Below are 18,073 nucleotides of genomic sequence, written 5' to 3'. Positions count from 1 at the left end.
GTTGGTACATAACTAACTTATAAAACAGCGCTATAAACGGGACTACAGAAAGGGCACACAGACAGGGCGCTGTCTGTGCTGGACAGGGCGCTGGATTATAGCGCCCTGTCTGTGTGCTCTTTCTGTAGTCCTGTTTATAGCGCTGTTTTATAATGTTCTACAACGTCTACACCCAAGTGAGGCTGAAGCAACCATGACCCTCAGTTGTTTCCGCATTTCGATAGGTTAGCCAGCTTGCCGCCATAAGCGACCGTACTGTCGCACGGCTCAAGGCGGAAGTTCTTAGTGGTACCTTGAAGTCTCCAAAGCCTAAAAGGCTTCGTTTGGTGACTGGAATACCGCATAAAGTTACTTGAAAGACAAGAGTGCAGCGGTACGCTAGTTTCACCCTTAAAGAGAGACAAAGCGACCGAAACAGGATTTGACTTCGCGCCGTACAGTGTGCGTGCTGGTCTCTCGTTATACCGCACCCGAGATTTCTAAGTACGCTAGAAACATCTCTGGTGCTGGCAAGTTTTCAGCTCCAGAAGAGATTACAAAGCAGTGTATGCTCTCAAAACTGCACCGCTGGCAAAATTCACTTCACTTCTGAACCATAGAGTTCGACGGTATGTCCTCGGTCGCCAAAACCTTTCGCTTGTGTTTACAAACAAATGAAGCGTGTGGAAGGAGACGCCAATATGCCTTCATGCTTGGTGATCGTGGTCCAGCCCACTCAACCACGGAGCTTATGCTAAGAAATGAACAGTTGCAGATGCGTATCTGTCACGCCTGTAGTGGAACCAAAACCAGTTCTTCGGGAACTACTTCGGTGCTTAATGCAAGCAAGTTCACTTGCCCCCACGTTTCTCCACCGCGCACGTTTCTCTCCATTGTAACAGGAAGTTGTCTCAGAGTATAGCTATCCGAGGCAAAACAATCCATATTGATCGCAAGGGCGGGGCGCTCAGTTGTGCAGTTGGGGGATAAGCAACATTGATTACAGTTCAGGATTTCTCTGGTTGTTTTAAATGCGGAGCATTTCTTAGGCTCGCGATGTGACTCGTCGATGTTGTCGGCGCCGTCCACACGCTCACTGCGGATGAGCGTCGCGTCGATGCACAGGTGCGCGTCTCTCCCCCGTACCCTCCTCGCTCTCAACAACCGGTGCGGCGGTGCGGGAGGAGCGCGTGTACCCCGTGCGCTCCGTTACTCTCAACAACAGCTACGGCGGTGCGGGGGGAGTGCGTCTGTGCGCGCATGCGTCGTAGCTACCCGTGCGCTGCGTCGCGCTCAACAGTAACGGCGGCAGGGCGTGTACACGTGATAACGGCGTGGTGGGTGCGTGGAAAGTTCGCGCGCTTGTGTACGGAAGTGTGCGCATGCTCGTCTCTCCCCCGTACTCCTCTCCTTCGAACGCGGGCGGTGTGTATATAAGCAGCGGAGCGCGCGCTCGGAATTTAGTCAAGGGCGTATTTGCTTGGCTTTCGCTTGACTTGACGCTTGGCTTGACGGCACCAAGCAATAAAGACAGACTTTAACTTTACACTCCTTGCCTTCGCTTATCCTTCATTCAATAAATAAGAAAAAAAAATTGGGCCCATCTCCCCGCGAGGGGGACTCGAGTAAATGCGTCGCATAGGGGGTGGGTGTATTGCGTTAACGTTTAGTGTTTGGGGAGTTGGTGGTAGTGAATGCGTTGTATCAGCAGCTTCTTGACTTAGTTTGAATGAGTCAAGGATATAAGGCGCGTTCGTAGCCTCCCATTCTGTGTCGGCTTTGTGGCGCAGTGGGTAGAGCACCATGTACATTGCGTTCCGCCAGAAGGGTCGAGGGATCGAAACCAGGCGCCGGATAGTATTTTTTTATATAGTGTAGGAGGGGGGCGAACAACGATGGTGCGGACTACGACGGACGTCAACGCGGGTGGCATCGTGAGTTACTGAAATGCTCTGCATTAAATAAAATAAAGACGAAATAACAATTAAGCCTTCCCAAACCATACCCAATTACGCAACATTCACGCGATACCTCACCACTCTGCGACGAATTTACTCGAGTTCCTCCCGTGGGAAGATGCGGGCGGTTTTTTTTTGCCTCGGGCACTCATCGTAAGTGACGGTGCGGTGAAGAGCAAGCTCAGTCTTGTTGTGAAGTAGCAGTGACACACTTCTCACCAACGGGTCGGCGTTGTGGAAAAGAACTACGGTCACTGCGTTGCACGACTACTCCCGCTGTCGAGCCATGACAGCACGAATAAAAGTGCATGCAAATGTTCGTGCAAAAGCAACAAGCTACGTGAACAGCGCTGAAAAACTACGCCCGACCGGAGAAGAAGAAGGGAAAACCTGAAAATTGGTCGCCATCCCGCCCTGCGAAAGTGGATTTCCAGCAGAGGGTTGTAAACTCCTACCAATGGTGATGGAGGAAGTTATAAAATGTTTCTCGTCGTCTCGGCGGGCTTGTCGCTTGCGCTCAGCTAGTCTCATTAGATGAGGGTGCAGAGGATCGACACCCTTTCTCCTATTTTTCCGTACGGCCGCCATGATCATTGGTCATTTCGCATTAGGTAACACTTGTTTACACTGCTACGGTTCATGAACGCCCGCATTCTGTTGTTTATGCGTTTTAGTTTGTCAACTCTGGTAGGCTTAGCTTGTTCTCCCATCTCTTCTGCTACGCTCAAGTGACGTCGTTCCTAATGCGAATCAAAGATAACGCGTGTAGCAGCATTTTATCAACGTAAGCATGTCCGAAGATGCCGTTTTGCTGCATCTTCGGCAGTGTTGTTAACAAACGACCAGGGTCGCAGTTAGCCGCGAGGCCGTAGATGCAAAAATGTCGCAACACTGGCAAACGACAAAATGGCCGCAGTTGCTGAATTGAGTGCTTCAGTGATGGTACTGTAACACCTTATTTACTGAGACTGGGCTGGCCTTCTCTTTAGGCAAATGTTGGGTCCTGCCTAGCCTGACGTATGCGCTCGGCGTCTTGGGCAAGAACTGCTATATTTAGGGGCACAAGTCCTGCCTAGCCTTTAAAGATATTCTGCAAACATAATCTTTACCAGGAACACATGCGGGGGGGGGGTTCCTTTGTTCACAGGCGTTTTATAATCCATAATGCGGTTTCGGTGCATGTTTGTGGTCTCCTTAAACGAATTCTCAGCTGTATGCTGTATGCCTGATTGTCCTGAAGCATGCGCTCGGCGCCTTACGTTTGGCAACTAGGCGTTTTTGTCCACGAAGGACGTTCTTGCCCACTGCGATGAAACCGTTGGGGGGTAGAGGTGTACACCTTTGCTGCAAAAGTGCGGGCAGGGGGCCAATTCTCCGAAAAACGGGCGTCGTTTCAGAGAGACGCGGTAGCGCCATGAAATTGTCTGCGTTCGTGGGCTGGGGCGCAGCTTTGAGATGTTATGGGGGTCGAGAAACACCCAGAGGAGAGCAAGGTCGCAAAGCGACAGGAAACACGACCGGGGCAGTGCCCGTCTCTTTGCGCCCTTGCTAGTGTTCCCCTAGGCCTTCCTCAGCCCTCCCAACACCTCCAAGCGGTGCCCCAGCCCCAGAACACGGGCAATTACATACTGCTACCGCGTCGCTCCAAACCGAAGCCCCCTGTTTAGAGGATTCACCCCAAGATGCTGGAATACGTATCACGGAATTACCAAGACACCGTGCACATGGTTTCGAATTCCGGGGTGCTTTTGGCATCGGAGGGAAAATGAGCAAAAACGATGGTTTTGTTTATTGATACATTATGAGCCATAACGCGCCGTAGTGGAGGGCTCCGGATGGTTTTGTTGTACAAGAAGTCCGAAAAAATATACTTGTTTAGGCTTTTTTATAAATTTCTCCCCACTAAGCTCGACCACTGCAATACAAAAGAAGCGTCAGGCATTGTGTCGGTGGGTGAAAGAGGGCCTTACCGGGCGCTGAAATGTTTTAGAAAGGTATCAGGTTGTACTGGATTTTGGCCTTTAGTGTAAAATGTCTGAATATCTGTACAAACAATAGGCGCTTTTTCAAAGTTGGAAACTTTTACGTTGGTAATAGGGTCATTTTTACGCAGCTGCGTCGACAAAGAACTAGTACCACATAACAACACGAAGCAAAGTTTTGAGGTTCCACTATGTTCGCAAGCATCTCATACTAGTAGTCATGTTCCGAATGGCAGCCACTTGAGTGTGGTATTAAGACAATCTGAATGCGCCTTGGCTACCAGATAAGGTGTAGGCATGCAGGTATTAATTTGCTGAAAGTTATGTACGTAAGTGTTTGAAATTTCAGAACCTTTTCGCGCATGGAAATAAACCAAATCAAAGTCACCTGATCTGCAAAACCCTTATTAAAGCGAAGCTTTCGTGTTCTCGCTGATGGCGTTTATGACGCGAATGCGCCTCGCAGGGAAGCTTTCTCTGATTTTGGGTGAAGTGCAGCAAAATCGAAACGCTTCTCCGCGAAGCTTGGGACAGCTCCGTCGCGCCCCCTCCGCGAAATGTTGATGTGCAGCAGAGGGAGGATGTGACGCAGACGTGCGGCTCGCGCATAAATAGGCCTAACGTCATGTTGTGAAGTGACGATCCACAGCCGTACCCACAGGCCGACGAAGGATGAGAATGACATTGCTCTGCTGCGTTAGGCCTAACGTTAGACCTAGCTCCACATCTTGGGGTTGAACACCTCACACTAAAGCCCCCCCCCCCCCCCAAAAAAAAAAAAGTGCTCACTAAACGCCAAGCAGCAGGTACCGATTCGCGCCGTACAACCTAAACCGAAACCTTAGGACTACGGAGTGCACACCCGAGAGTTCCTCTGCAGCTGTTCTAGAAGAGTGCTGCGTACCTATCCATAGTAGCACATACTCGCATTGCGAGATTGCCGAGCCAAGGAATCCATCACGAGCAAGTTTCGCGTTCAAGCAACATCGTCGTTAGACGCCGGGTAGCATGATTATTCTTTGTTCTGCCCATGCCACAGCGCCATGTTGTTCCCATAATTAACTTCAAAGAAAATATTTGTTGAAAAATAGATGGAATAAGCATTATATCAGCACAGGGACTAGAGGCGATGATCGGCTGATACGCTGATATGGGCTTGTAGCTGAAAATACAGTACCGGTGGGGCATGGCATATTGTTGAAAATTTTGCGCCGTGAATTCACGGGATTGTAGCGACTAGTTCTCTCCTACACTTTTCTACGAAGGGAATACCGAGTACTCTTGTATAGAATAGATCAGAACAAATATAGAACGATCAGAACAGATGCAGCATTGATTTGATGCAGCTGTGTGATACGCAAACACGTTGTGAGGAGGCTTGACGACCACCGCCGAAATGCGATTTACATTTCGTTAAATGGAATTTTCTTGTCTTTAGTGAATAAGTTGTTTACTACGCTATGCAACATCTGTATGTGATGTCTTTAGGTTCGTTTTTCAACCACCTCCGGAGCCTGAATTGCCGCCTACGATTTCCTATTTGTACACGCAATGAAGTTTCACGTCCGATTTTTACACAAGAAGTTTTTTTTTCACTCCCCTGTTTTTGTCACTCGGGCGTAGCGTGATGCTGTTAAATAAAGTTACCATAGACTGCAACGAGCTTGATTACACTTTGCTGAACTGTGCATAATATTGGGAGGCGGAATTTTGAAGTGCAGCTGATTTTGTGGTAGGCTGAACGGAATTTCATGCGTCGTTCGTCAGCACACTGTATGTATTCTTACGAGATGAAGCAGGGAGAAGTGCGACATGGCCTTGTCGTTCGACCCCCCGGGCAACGCAGAAGCTGTGGGTAGGCGCAGCCACCGCCCGGTCTGTCTTGGCCACCATATAAATATTCTCAAGAGATCTCACCATTTTCGCCATGGTTCATCTTATACTTGCCCTGCCGCAACTTCACATCTATGGTTGGAAGTGCTGGGTAACCATCATACTGGCCCCAGCTTCGCTCCGTCTCGCCTCCTGGATCGATATTCTCAAGGCTCGTGGATTGTGTAGGAGTGCCCCAGCCACGGTGAGTCATGAACGTGCGTTTTCCCAAGCCCCACGTTCCCTGCCCATGACGTGCCGAGACCAGCAGACCTGACGAGCTGACAAGGTGACTGACTGGAACGTAAGCCGACGACGCTGACCTGCCCAGTTCTCCTGCGCGCATGCAAGGGCTTTGTATATTGCTCCTTTGTGTCGGCGGGCGTTGCTATTCGGGTTCCGGCGCTCACGAATACCATCTTCCTCAACAGTGGCGGCGAGCACTTCTAGTCGTATCTTATCCCCCCCATAGAGTTCCATACAAATAACTAGAGGGGAAACTGGCGCTAGTGTCAACGCGAACATGGCCGGGGCCCTTACGCTTCAATGGGAATGATGGGTAGTTCTGGAACCGGATTTCGTAGGATCGAAACGGGCTTATGGCTGCGCAAATTGTGTTTTTTGACAAGAAAGCTCATATTGCCTGGTTCTCCGTTTACAAATTACATGGCGAACAAGAAAGTTAGTGACGAAAAACCCGTTATGTACGAAATAAAACGGCGCGTTTAAGTAAAAAGCAGACGCGGAGTCGAGGAGGTTTGTGGAGCAGGTTTGCCATTTTCCACCAACTACAGCAGGACGCGGACTTCTCTAAAAACTACTTGTAAAAGTTTCGGCGCTGGTGGTTTGTAATAGTAAGGAAAGTTTTGTGCTCATAAGAAAAAATAAACCGATTACCTTTGGAGAACTCATTCTTGCCTGAATTAGTGACATTCCTCAAGCTGCGTTCCTATCAGCCACCGGTGTAGCTGTTCTACGCCGTAGGAGCCGGCGTTCGCACGAAACGTGTGGCTGTTCCAAGCGATTCGCAGCCGTCGTCAGCTTTGATTATACATTGCTCTACCGAATGAGCAGCGCCGCAACTCTTAATTCCCAGACAACTTCGCCGCACAGAGCGCCGTCATTTGTGTTTTCGTGCTCGCTGTGCGGCCATTCGCGGCAATTCGCAACTCTGGTTATAAAACATTCCCCTCAGGGCGGCGTCAGTGCACGCGAGGCATACAGTTCAAGGAGAAACATATTTTCGATAGCTCCTCCCAACACCCCGCGTAGGCGAATGCGTTCATGTAAATCCAAAACGAAAATGAAACTGCCTGCAATCCATAGCAAGTTCCAGAGGCCATCGAGCGCCAATCCGAATCCAGAACTACCCATCACGCCCGTTGATGCGTAGGATCGCAGCGCTAGATTCCTCTCTAGTTGTCATTGTATGAAACTCTATGATCCCCCCATCTCTGTCGCCCTCGCCGACCCTGTGCTGTTACTGTGACCTCGACCGGGACGTTAAGGTTTGACGAAGGGGCAATCTTACGAGACAACGAAGCAGCGAGCCGTGGCACATGGTCTTTTGGTTAGATTACAAAGAAGCTGTAGGTGGGCGAAGTCAGCGCTCGATCTTTTATACCCTCCACGTAAATGCTGTAAATAGATCGCTGAGCATTAAAATCGTGGTTCGTCAAATCTTTGCCCGGCCTCCACGTAACGATATTACGCCATTATTTGACTGATGAGACATGAGCTTAAACACGGGGAGCGTTATTCCAGCTGGTATAAATTTATATTTTCTAAGCTTAAATATCAAAGATCATTCGTTCCTAAATCATGTAAACAGCGTGAGAGACCCACCGCGAACTAGACAGCTTTATCGCTCGGTGCTAGGATAAATTGCAGGCTTGCCGACATTGATCGCGTTAAATGAATCTGATGGGCACAATTGACAATATAAAACAATTTCATTTCTTACAACAATCGTTTAGACCGCCACCTGTCTAGCACTGTCGTAAATGCAATATTGTTCAAATGACATTAAAAGTTCTTTTGTACTGTATTTGCAATTCCATTTTATTGCAATGTTTAAAGCTTCGCTGTAGAACCGTTTCAGCATAGATCTGTTTAAATAAATTATTCAGAATTCGTGCGGCTCTACATTTTAACAGTGTCAGTTTGAAGCAAGATATTTTCTAGGCAAAGATATTTTATGCTTGTGAACCAAAGAGTATTCCCTTATGCCCTCCAATCAACAAGCGTGTGCTCACCATGAGGTATCTATCGAAAATATTGCATGCTGCTGGTCTACTGGGTACGTCTTAAATAATAAAGCGGGCACTAAAACAGACGACAGAAGTTATTAGTACCGGAGCTACTAAAAATTAATGGGGTCATTTGAAGTAGTTCTGTTACGGAGGAGCAGTAGCTCATTTATGTCATCTGTGACACGCTAACTTTGCTTTCTAATGGTAAAAAGACCCTACCAACAAGTCCAAGCGCACTAATTAAGTCGGTACGTTACCTGGCTTTGGTGGGGTTTGCCTTGTACAATCCACCTGAAGAGAAAAATGACCACAAAAGGGGATTTAAATTTTCGGAATATGCACAGAAGGAGAACTGAACTATCTGATCTTTTTTTATTTTTCATTTGTCGCTGTTTCACAAGCCCCCATTTCCGCAGACCTCTTGTGTCACAGGCGTAAACGGAATATGAAGACAGCAACATTGACATAGCACAATGACCAATGTCAAGTGTAACTCGAGCACCCTTAAATAGGCGAGAGATTAAGCAAACAAGACGCAAAGGTGGATACCATGGAATTATTTTTTCACACAGATGTGAGATGATAAGGTTCTGTGTAGTCGCATGAATTGCGCTTAAATACGAAGTAGTCTATTGCGAGCGTTTAGGAAGGTAACAAGCTTCTATGGCTCGAAAATGTCCGGCAATCTAACGAGGCCAGAACCAGACATACTAGGTACGCGATCCCGTTTTGTAAATCTTTTAATGACCACACTCTATAAATGGCAAGAAACACACAAAAAAAAACGCCTCAAATCCACTCTGTGACGGTGGTTGGACTGCGAAGCTGTAAACGACACTCACAACGACTACCAATGAGACGTCACTTGAATTCACACACGTGACCAACGTGGCCCTACAAAGAGTGAAACCAGAGACTCTGACAGCCGTAACCTGGGTTTCGCGGGGGAGTGACCAAACGCAGCAGCGACGCCAGAAAGAAAACGGAGAGGAGCGTCTGGCGAAGGGTCAGGAGGAGGGCGCCACCCACGGCTGTGGCTCTTTAACTGCCTCCCCCTCACTTTTGTTTTATGCGTCACCGCCAAGCAGTGCCCTCCTTCCCTTCCCCTCCCCAGACGCTGTTCCGTTCGCCGGTAATTCAAACCAAGTGAACGCTGTTATGATACATTATGCGGTTTGCACGTCATACGAGGGCTTTAAATGAGCGCAGGTGGTAGACCGGCCGCTGTGCTCGTTGCGTACACCGTCTGTCTCCCCCACTCCTCGTGTGGGCGTAGCTTATTCGGTAAGACGACTCGCTGTCTCTCCGTTTCTTCCTTCGTGACCAGGTTTGATTCCTGGTGGTGTCAGGAATTTCTTTTATTGAGCCTGACGTTTTCTGCTGCCGCGGACACGAAAGGTTTCATGGCTGGTAAAAGGTATACTGCTTCGCACTAAAAACGACAGTTTCCTTGGCTGGTACAGATATACTCCGTCTAGTAAAAACGGATTTTTCTTCCAGCGGAATTGCCTGTCTGTATTGACAAGGTTCCAAATTTACCCTATTTCAGTAGGTGTGAACCTGGCATGAAGTTCATCGATCGCTAACAGATTGCCCCAACGAGTCCCCACGGCCTGACGGTGAAAGCGTTTACGCTATACATAGTAACATGGCTTTAGCGAAATTCGCTTCTCTTAGTGTAGCGCGAACAATCACACTTATTCAGAATACTGGCTGTCATTTTGGTCTGATCTCGATAGTACGTAACAAAGACTTTGGTGTAAAGCAGGAATTGGTAGCGAGCCAGTAGTATTTAGTCTGTCCTTTCAGGGTCGAGTTGTTCGGGATTGGAAGAGCCGTCTTCAACTGAATAAAATTGTAGTCACATGTGAATGGTCCATTTAAGCCTCACGTAATGTTGTAAGCTGTGTTTTACGAAGAAAACCGCTGCGAAGAAAACAGAAGAACCTAAAACTATAGTGGTGAGGAACGAACTCAATCGTTCATAAATTTCAACGTGTAAAGGGATAATTAAACAGCACAAAGACTTGTTTGGTTTAAACTATAGCATACATAGTTCCCTTACTCACCCAACCTAATTCTGTCACAAAGTATGATGGGGTCGTCGCGAGAAATAAATATAAAAACGTTGACAGAAATTCCAATTTTCTGTCGCCGAGCGTCCGGAGTGGTGGAAGTTAGGGCGTGAAAAATAACAAGATAGCCAAGCCTATACGTGAGCACTAAATTTGTGTAATTAAAGAGAATCATACGTTCCCTTTGCTATCCTAGAATTATGGTCCCTCGCAATACCTTCTGTGGATGCCGCCTATTGCACGAACTATTTAGTGCGATATCATAGGGAAAGCGCGGTTTAGTAAGTACTGTTTTAAAGCAAATCTTTCTGCTTCTACCAGTCAACGGTTTGGTCCTGGCGCACGCGACAAGAAACTCCAAACAAGGCTAAATAACTCTTGGCACCACCATGGGTCGAACCTGGGCCCGAAGAGGAGCGGAGTGAGAGCCCGCGGTCTTGGCGACTCAGCTACACCCATTTTTTTTCTTTATTACAGTCTTCAACATACATGCACACCACAAAAATAACCACACGCTGCGTGTGGTATGACACGCACCGACATAAACCTACCAGCCGTGACTCCGGCTGGGCTTTGTCATTTAATCATCACTTTAGAGTAATTAACAGCTCTAGAAAATCCAACCGATCTGGTACTGGCTGCTGGACTCTCAGCCTCGCAGTGAACTGCGTGACACTCTCCCGCAGAAACTGCCGGGCCGGTCGGGCATCCACGTCGCCATGGAACCACGCCATATGCGCTCGCCTTATGCTGTGAAGGCCCAGGAGCATTATTAAATTGCAGGGGACTCCTTCGTATAATTTTCTGTGGGTAAATACCGTATACATGCGGGTTAAGTGGGAAGTCTTTGTGCAAAGTTCGCTGCATACATCCCAAAAGTGAACCGCCATCCAACAGTGTATAAAAAAGTAGTGTACGTTATCTCGTTGTTTAGAGTCGGTACACCACTGTGTATCTAATCCCTTTTCTTTTAACCATGTTTGCACAGTAAGTGTCCCCGAATGAAGTTTGAAAATAAAGGACTTCACTCCCGGTTTTACAGCCACACGCTTGACTCTTTTTAGTACGTCTTGCCCTGGGCTTTCTTTGTACAGTTCTTTATATCGCGGTACCGGGAAGAGACTGTCGCAAACATCTGTATATAATTTTATACGTGACACTCTACTCAAATAGTCCACCGAAAAGCGTGTTGACAGAAACCTGAGTGAGATGACAACTTCTTTAAAGTATCCTGAAATCCTTCCCTGCATGTGCAAACTGGATACGACAAATTCCGGCAGCGGTTGAGACAGCTGCACCTGGGAAACTCTTCGTAAAAAAAGGATCGCTTTTATCGCGAAGGAAGAGGAACCAATTCACCAACTGGCGGTCAAATAGGTGCGCCAATCCAAGAACGCCCTCCTTGACGCGTCGAAAAAGGTTATCTCTATTGCACCTTTCCCAAGTAATGACCAGATAAACACCGCAAATGCACGATGCATTTTCTGTACTACGCCCGCACGTGTGAGACGGGGGAGACAGACGCCTGTTTTCATTCAGCGGCTTGGGAGAGGGAGGACGCTTGTTGGAGGCGACACATAAAACAAGAGCGAGGGGGACGCGGTGAGAGAGATGGCCCCTCATCCTAGCCTTTCGAAAGACGCTGCTCTCCGTTTTCTATCTGCCAACTACGGCCGGGCTACAGCGGCGGCGGCCGCCACTCGAGCTCAGCCGTGGCCGAAGTTGCTGCGTTCGGGACTCCGCCCCCGCGCACCCGAAGTAATGGCTGCCAGAATATCTGGTTTCTACATATCTATACGTAGAGCGAAACCAGAGTTGGCTCTTTGTAGAGCGAAAGCAGGATGGAATGACCTGCCATCTTCAGTTGCAACCCTTCCTAATACCCTCGCTTTTAAAACCGCTGTCGAGAATTTATATCGACCTCAATGATTGTATTTTGGAATACTGTATAATATTGTATAATATTGTAGCACTTTCTCTAACGTGCTTTAGTTTTTTTCTTTGATTTTTGTATGTATTGCTGCCATTGTATGTCCGATTTTTCATGTATCTAATAGTTTTTGTTGTCATATTTAAACAACCAGTCCTTTCTGCAAAGCCCGACGGGCCCTGAAGGTATTGAAATAAATAAAAAAATAAATAAATAGAGCCACGTGTGTGAATTCAACTGACGTTGCATGGGCAACTGTTGTGGGTGTCGTTTACAGCTTTGCTTTCCAACCACCTTCAGAATGGGGGTTGGAACCAATTTTTATGTTACCCTTATTAATTAGCATAACTGATTTCAGGTTTTGTTGGACTTAACTACCAAATGTTTTCTTCGTGTACTTTACTCCCAAAGAAATTCAAAAAGTGCTCGCACGACCAAAGCTGAGGATGCTTGCCTTCGTCGTTCAACAGTTTTTCCGGCTGTGGTTTTTCAGCTCCAGTTTCGGGCCCCTTTTCTTCACGCTGTCTATCCTGTGGCAAATTTCCAATCTCCTCTTTGTCCGCGCGTGGCGAGTTTGACTGGAATATCTGCTTATTCATCAAACCAGCGTCGTGGATGCCGGCGACTTGTTGCACATTCTCGCCCAAGTTACTTGGCGTCCCCTCGTTTCCATCTTGCCTTTTCGTCGACACTTCATCCATCTTTGTCTTCCTGAGGCGAGTAAAACAAGCGTTGTGTGGCATATCCGCTGATAAATGCAAAATATAATCACTGTTATGTGAGACATGGTTTATTTGCGCACTTGTCTAATAGTCTAGGCAAAATAGTGGGAACAAGGGGAGAGCTGATGAAGGTTTGCGCGGCTATCATGCTTGCCAGCCCTTCGGTCGATCTTTCAAGTGGCGAGGGTATACTTTTACACTTCGGAGAGCAAGTGAGTTTAATTGGTTGCGCAAAAATGAATGATATTTCTTCAACGAGCATATTTATTGATCATCTACATGGTTGTAAAATCTTTCTAAAAGTAGGGCTACGTCTTGCACATTACAGACAGGCAAAAACCCGTTCTTACAACGCAGGTAAACACTTTAGGAGCATTTCAAATGCAACCAATGATGTAATGTGGTTGGCTGAGTATAACTTCCACTAAAAGTAGTTGAAGCTAACCGAGAGGCAATGAATTGTCGGAAGTGTTCTGTTTTAAAAAAGGAAACCAGGTTTACGCACGCCGGCTCGTGCATTGTCAGTAACTGAGAGCGGCAGTGAAGCGGAAGAGAAGTGAATTTGTTCCCGAGCAATACGACAAAAACCAACTGTATAGTTTTAGAATTTCTTTTGTCATCATGTAACAAACTTTATTTTGGTTTGTCGCCTTCATTAGCTGAAGAAACAAAATCAAATAACAAACACGCTTCACCATATATAGTGGCGTGCAGAGAGAGCTGTGAATCCATCCATAATCCTATTAGGATGGCACTGCGTCGCATCTTGCAGCTGTAGGAATGAGTCGACGTGACCTTGACGACGACGTATTGATGACGACGTGTGTCGCATCGCTATCAACCTTCCACCTTTTTGGCAGACTCACTTGCGTTTGGCTCACACAAACCGAGGCTCAGTTTCCCCTTGCATGCAATGCATCACGCAGGTCTTGGCGTGCTACAATTACGTCATCGCCAATCTGGACCCCCGCTACATAACGGAGTTCTGCGACGTACTCCCAAGTCCTTTGGCTAGCGACATTTTCCTGCTGTTCAAGGTACTTATCCGATAACTTTCGCTTTTGGAAGACCAGAAAGTGGGTCAACTAATTCTGTACGAAGAACTCGGTGACCTCAAGCCATCGGTGTTCCTTTGTCATATGAATGCCCTCGCTGGCAAAATGCGGATCGACAACTTCTTCCTCCGAACCCTGTGTCTTCAGCGCCTACCATCACACGCATGAGCCATCCTCCAGGTTTAGCCGACTCCACCCCTAGACAAACTTGCCGAGGTCGCGGCCCTACTCGAAGTCTCTGTGCCTTCGCGGCCACTGACCGTCCATTTTTCGGCGCCCCTCAGCAAGCCCTCTAGCTCGTGCGCCGTATCGACCACATCACCCATCAGATGAACAATATTCAAATACACCTAGATCAACACCCACAACTGCGTCCTCGTAACCGCTCGCAAAGCCCCCATCCACAATGCCGACTTATTGCATCGCAATGAAAGCGGCCACTACTACAATGACCCTTGCTTTGACAACAGGGCCTAGTATTCTATAGCACCGTGTTCAGACAAACGCCATAAAAACACCAACGGCAGCTCGTAGGGACGGCCACAAGCTGCCAGCCTGGAGGCCGTGGCATTTTTGTCACCAACCCATTGACGAAGCGGTGGTTCCTCATCGACTGCGGTTCCGTCATCTGCAGCTATCCATGAGCCTTCATGCGGGACCAATGTCCTTGCATGTACTTCGAGCTCAGTGAGGCGAATCACTCGAGAATTGCTTCCTCCACCTTAACATCCATGCCAGGAACCGACGGCGCGAATTTCCATGGAATTTTGTCATCGCCAGCGTAGCAGAGACAATCATCGGGTCCGACTCCTGGGCGTACTACAATACCCTACTGAACTGTTGACAAGACCGACCTATCGGCGCCACAACAGGTCTGTCCTTCCCAGGCCAGCGTGCGACCACCCACAGAACAGTAACAAGCTTTTGCTTTGTTTGAAAATTTAACAAGCTTTGCTTCTGAAAATTAATCGCGGTACCATGCCTTTTCATTAATTTCGAACCTGACACGGCCTAGCGGGCGTTCTGTGGAGGTGCGCCAAACAACCGTACAGTACATTTGTACCATGTTTGGCCCTATGGTTTCCTGCAGCGCACCTCGCCTAGCTGCGGACCACGTGCGAATTCGCCGAGCAGAGTTTTAAGCTATGCTCCGCGCAGATGCACCACCCGCCACTAAGGGGGAACATGCGCCTTACCGTTTTATCTGCTGCCAAAGAAGACCAACGCTTTTCAACTTTGTGGGAACTACCGTGACCTCAATGCCCAAACCATCCCCGACAGGTACCCCGTCGGTCACATACAAATGTTTGCCTACCGCTTACATGGCACCATGTTCTTCTCAGTTGTCGATCTGGTAAAGGCATGCGCCGAAATTTCTCTCAAGCCGGACGACGTTTTAACAGCGGAGCTGCTGTCATTGACCGTAAGTTCGGTATTGCAGAAACCTCCCCGAGAGGAGCGCTAACCGAGAGCACATGAGCACGTGTTTCGTGGCGATTGCCCCTCAGTGATAAAAACTAATTAAATTCCGAGCCTACGCAGTACGGTCGTTGTGTCGTCGTGAGCATGCGCTCAGGGCCGTAGACAAGCCCTTCGCTTGGGAGCTCGTCGCCGCACGTGCTCCGAACGAGAACTCCAAGAGGTATCGTACGCCTCTCGGTTCGTCGTCGAAGAGCCGCTACTACCCGCGGGGTCATGCGGATGCACTCAGTATCGGCATATTCGGCTCGTCGTCGTCTGTTCGCAGCATTGCTAGCGCCTACAGGCTTATGACCTCTACGCATACGACAACGACTACCACTATGGAAAATAAATACTGAAACTTAATTATGTGTCCGTCGATGCTCACCTGCAGCTTCGCCATTCAAGTCTTGAGTGCAAACGTCCCCAAATTTTTTGAAGATCGTAATCATCGCGCCCTTCAGCTTGTTCCAGTTCTCTTTCATTATTTTTTGCCTCTGAAACTCCGGACAAACATTCCGACGCTTCATCGACGACGTTGTTCGTGGCCTAGCTTTCTGCTTCGCCTATCTAGACGACATTCTAGTCTTCTCTCGAAAGAAAGAGGATAACCGCGAGCACCTGCGCCAACTTTTCCAGCGTCTCGACGACCACGGCTTACAGAGCGACTTCCAGAAGAGCCCGCTCAGCGCCCCCGTCGTTACCTTCCTCAGCCATAAACTCTATTCAGAAGGAACAAGACCCTTGCCTCACCGCATCATAGCAATGAAAAACTATGCTCAGCCTACTACCGCACAGAACTAAGAATAGGCAGAATCTGAGATAGTTGAGTCATAGTTGAATAAATAGTGGTCAGCCTAAATTTAACTAAGAACACATACAAAAACGAAACAGGAATCCCAAGCGCAGTTACTACTAACTGAATTTTCTTACGACTCGCCTTGTACATTTATACACTCCTAGCCACGTGGTCCAGGTGCAGCAGTACGCAGAAATAGTTTCTATTTATCGGTTTGCGCAACCGACGCAGTGCTAACACAATCGTCGACGTCCTTTTCATTTTCCATAAAAACAGTGATAGGCTTGGCGAGAAATCATCGAAACGATGAAACTGACCCTCAGGGTGACCCCTGAGGGTCACCCTGAGGGGTCCCTCTCTCAGAGGTAGATAGGGGCTGAGGAGACGTTTCAAACTCTGAGCACTGCCACATGGTTCAAGAGGAAGTACTCGATGTGGTCGTATGTTCGTTGTCCACATCACGTTCCGGCTAGGCGTTGTTGTAATCATCATCATCATCATCAGCCTGTCTACGCCCATTGCAGGGCAAAGCCTCTGCCATTATTCTCCAATTACCCCGGCCCTGTGCTAACTGCGACCAATTTATCCCCGCAAACGTCTTGATCTCATCTGCCCATCTAATTTTCTGCCGCCCCCCGCAACGCTTGCCTCCTCTAGGGATCCACTCTGTTACCCTTAATGACCAACGGTTATCTTACCTCCGCATTACATTCCCTGCCCACGTTCATTTCTTCTTAATTTCTACTAATATGCCCTTAACACGCGTTTGTTCCCTGACCCACTCCACTCTCTTCTTGTCCCTTAATGTTACAGGTATCACCTTCCGCTCCATTGCCCGCTGAGTCATTCTCAATTTAAGTTGAACCCTCTTAGTGAGCCTCCAAGTTTCTGCCCGTAGGTGAGTACCGGTAAGATGCAGCGGTCATACACTTTCTTCTTCAGGGACAATGGTAGGCTGCCATTCATTATCTGCGAATGTCTGCCGTATGCACTCGACCCCATTCTTATCCTTCTAATTATCTCTGCCTCGTGGTTGGGATCTGGGGTCACAACTTGGCCTAAGTAGATATATTCGCTTACCACTTTCACTGCCTCGCCGCCTATCTCAAACCGCTGTGCTGTCCTGAGGTTATTGATCATTACTTTGGTTTTCTGCATATTAATTTTCAGGCCCACGGTTCTACGCTGTTTGTCCAGTGCGGTAAGCATGCTTTGCAATTCGTCCCCCGAGTTACTTAGCAAGGCAACGTCATCAGCAAATCTGAGGTTACTGAGGTATTCTCCTTTTAACCCTTACTCCCACCTGTTCCCAATCCAACGTTCTGAATACTTATTGTAAAGATGCTGTCAATAACATCAGACAGATTGTGTATCTTTGTCTGACGCCCTTTCTTATAGGTATTTTACTGCTCTCTGTATGGAGGACGATGGTAGCTGTGGGCCCATTGTAGATATCCTCTAGTATTCTTACATAATGCTCATCTACCCCCCGGTTACGTAATGACTGAATGACTGCTGTGCTTTCGACCGAGTCAAATGCTTTCTCATAATCTATGAAGGCTATATATAGGGGTTCAGTATACTCATCGCAATTCTCTATCACCTGATGTATCTTGTGAATATGGTCTATTGTTGAATAGCCTTTACGGAACCCTGTTTGTTCTTTAGGTTGACTGAAATTTAAGGTTGCAGAAATTCTGTTAGCGATTACCTAGGTAAGTAACTTGTAGACGATTGACAGTAAGCTGATTAGCCTGTTTTTCAAGTCTTTCATGAGACCTTTCTTATGGATTAGGATGATGTTCGCGTTCTTACAAGATTATGGTACAAGATTCCGGCTAGGCGTCGTAGGACGGCACTATGATCCACGTTGTCGAATGACCCCTTGAGATCCAAGGCGAGCATGGCTCTTAGGGAGTGGTGGGAGGCTGGAGCTAGGATGTTTTTCTTCAACTGGATCAGCAGTTCTTCTGTTCCAAGGTGCCTGC

At 47.8% G+C, this 18,073-nt stretch overlaps 1 protein-coding gene across 1 annotated transcript in view; it reads right to left on the bottom strand.

Moving 5' to 3' along the window:
- LOC144149026 (uncharacterized) overlaps positions 1-18,073 on the bottom strand; it is an 86,400-nt gene that overhangs the window by 18,662 nt on the left and 49,665 nt on the right. The window contains exons 7-8 of the mRNA XM_077680570.1: positions 12,503-12,759; positions 8,301-8,334 (exon numbers count right to left, since the gene is read on the bottom strand). Coding sequence (XP_077536696.1) covers positions 8,301-8,334; positions 12,503-12,759 — 291 coding nt within the window. The remainder of the gene's footprint in view (positions 1-8,300; positions 8,335-12,502; positions 12,760-18,073) is intronic.

This window comes from Haemaphysalis longicornis, unplaced genomic scaffold (assembly GCF_048455015.1).
Source record: "Haemaphysalis longicornis isolate Haplotype H1 unplaced genomic scaffold, Haemaphysalis longicornis Haplotype H1 scaffold_8, whole genome shotgun sequence".
Lineage (NCBI taxonomy): Eukaryota > Metazoa > Arthropoda > Arachnida > Ixodida > Ixodidae > Haemaphysalis > Haemaphysalis longicornis.
The sequence above is the reverse complement of the archived record's forward strand: the minus strand, read 5'-3'. Positions and strand labels throughout refer to the sequence as shown.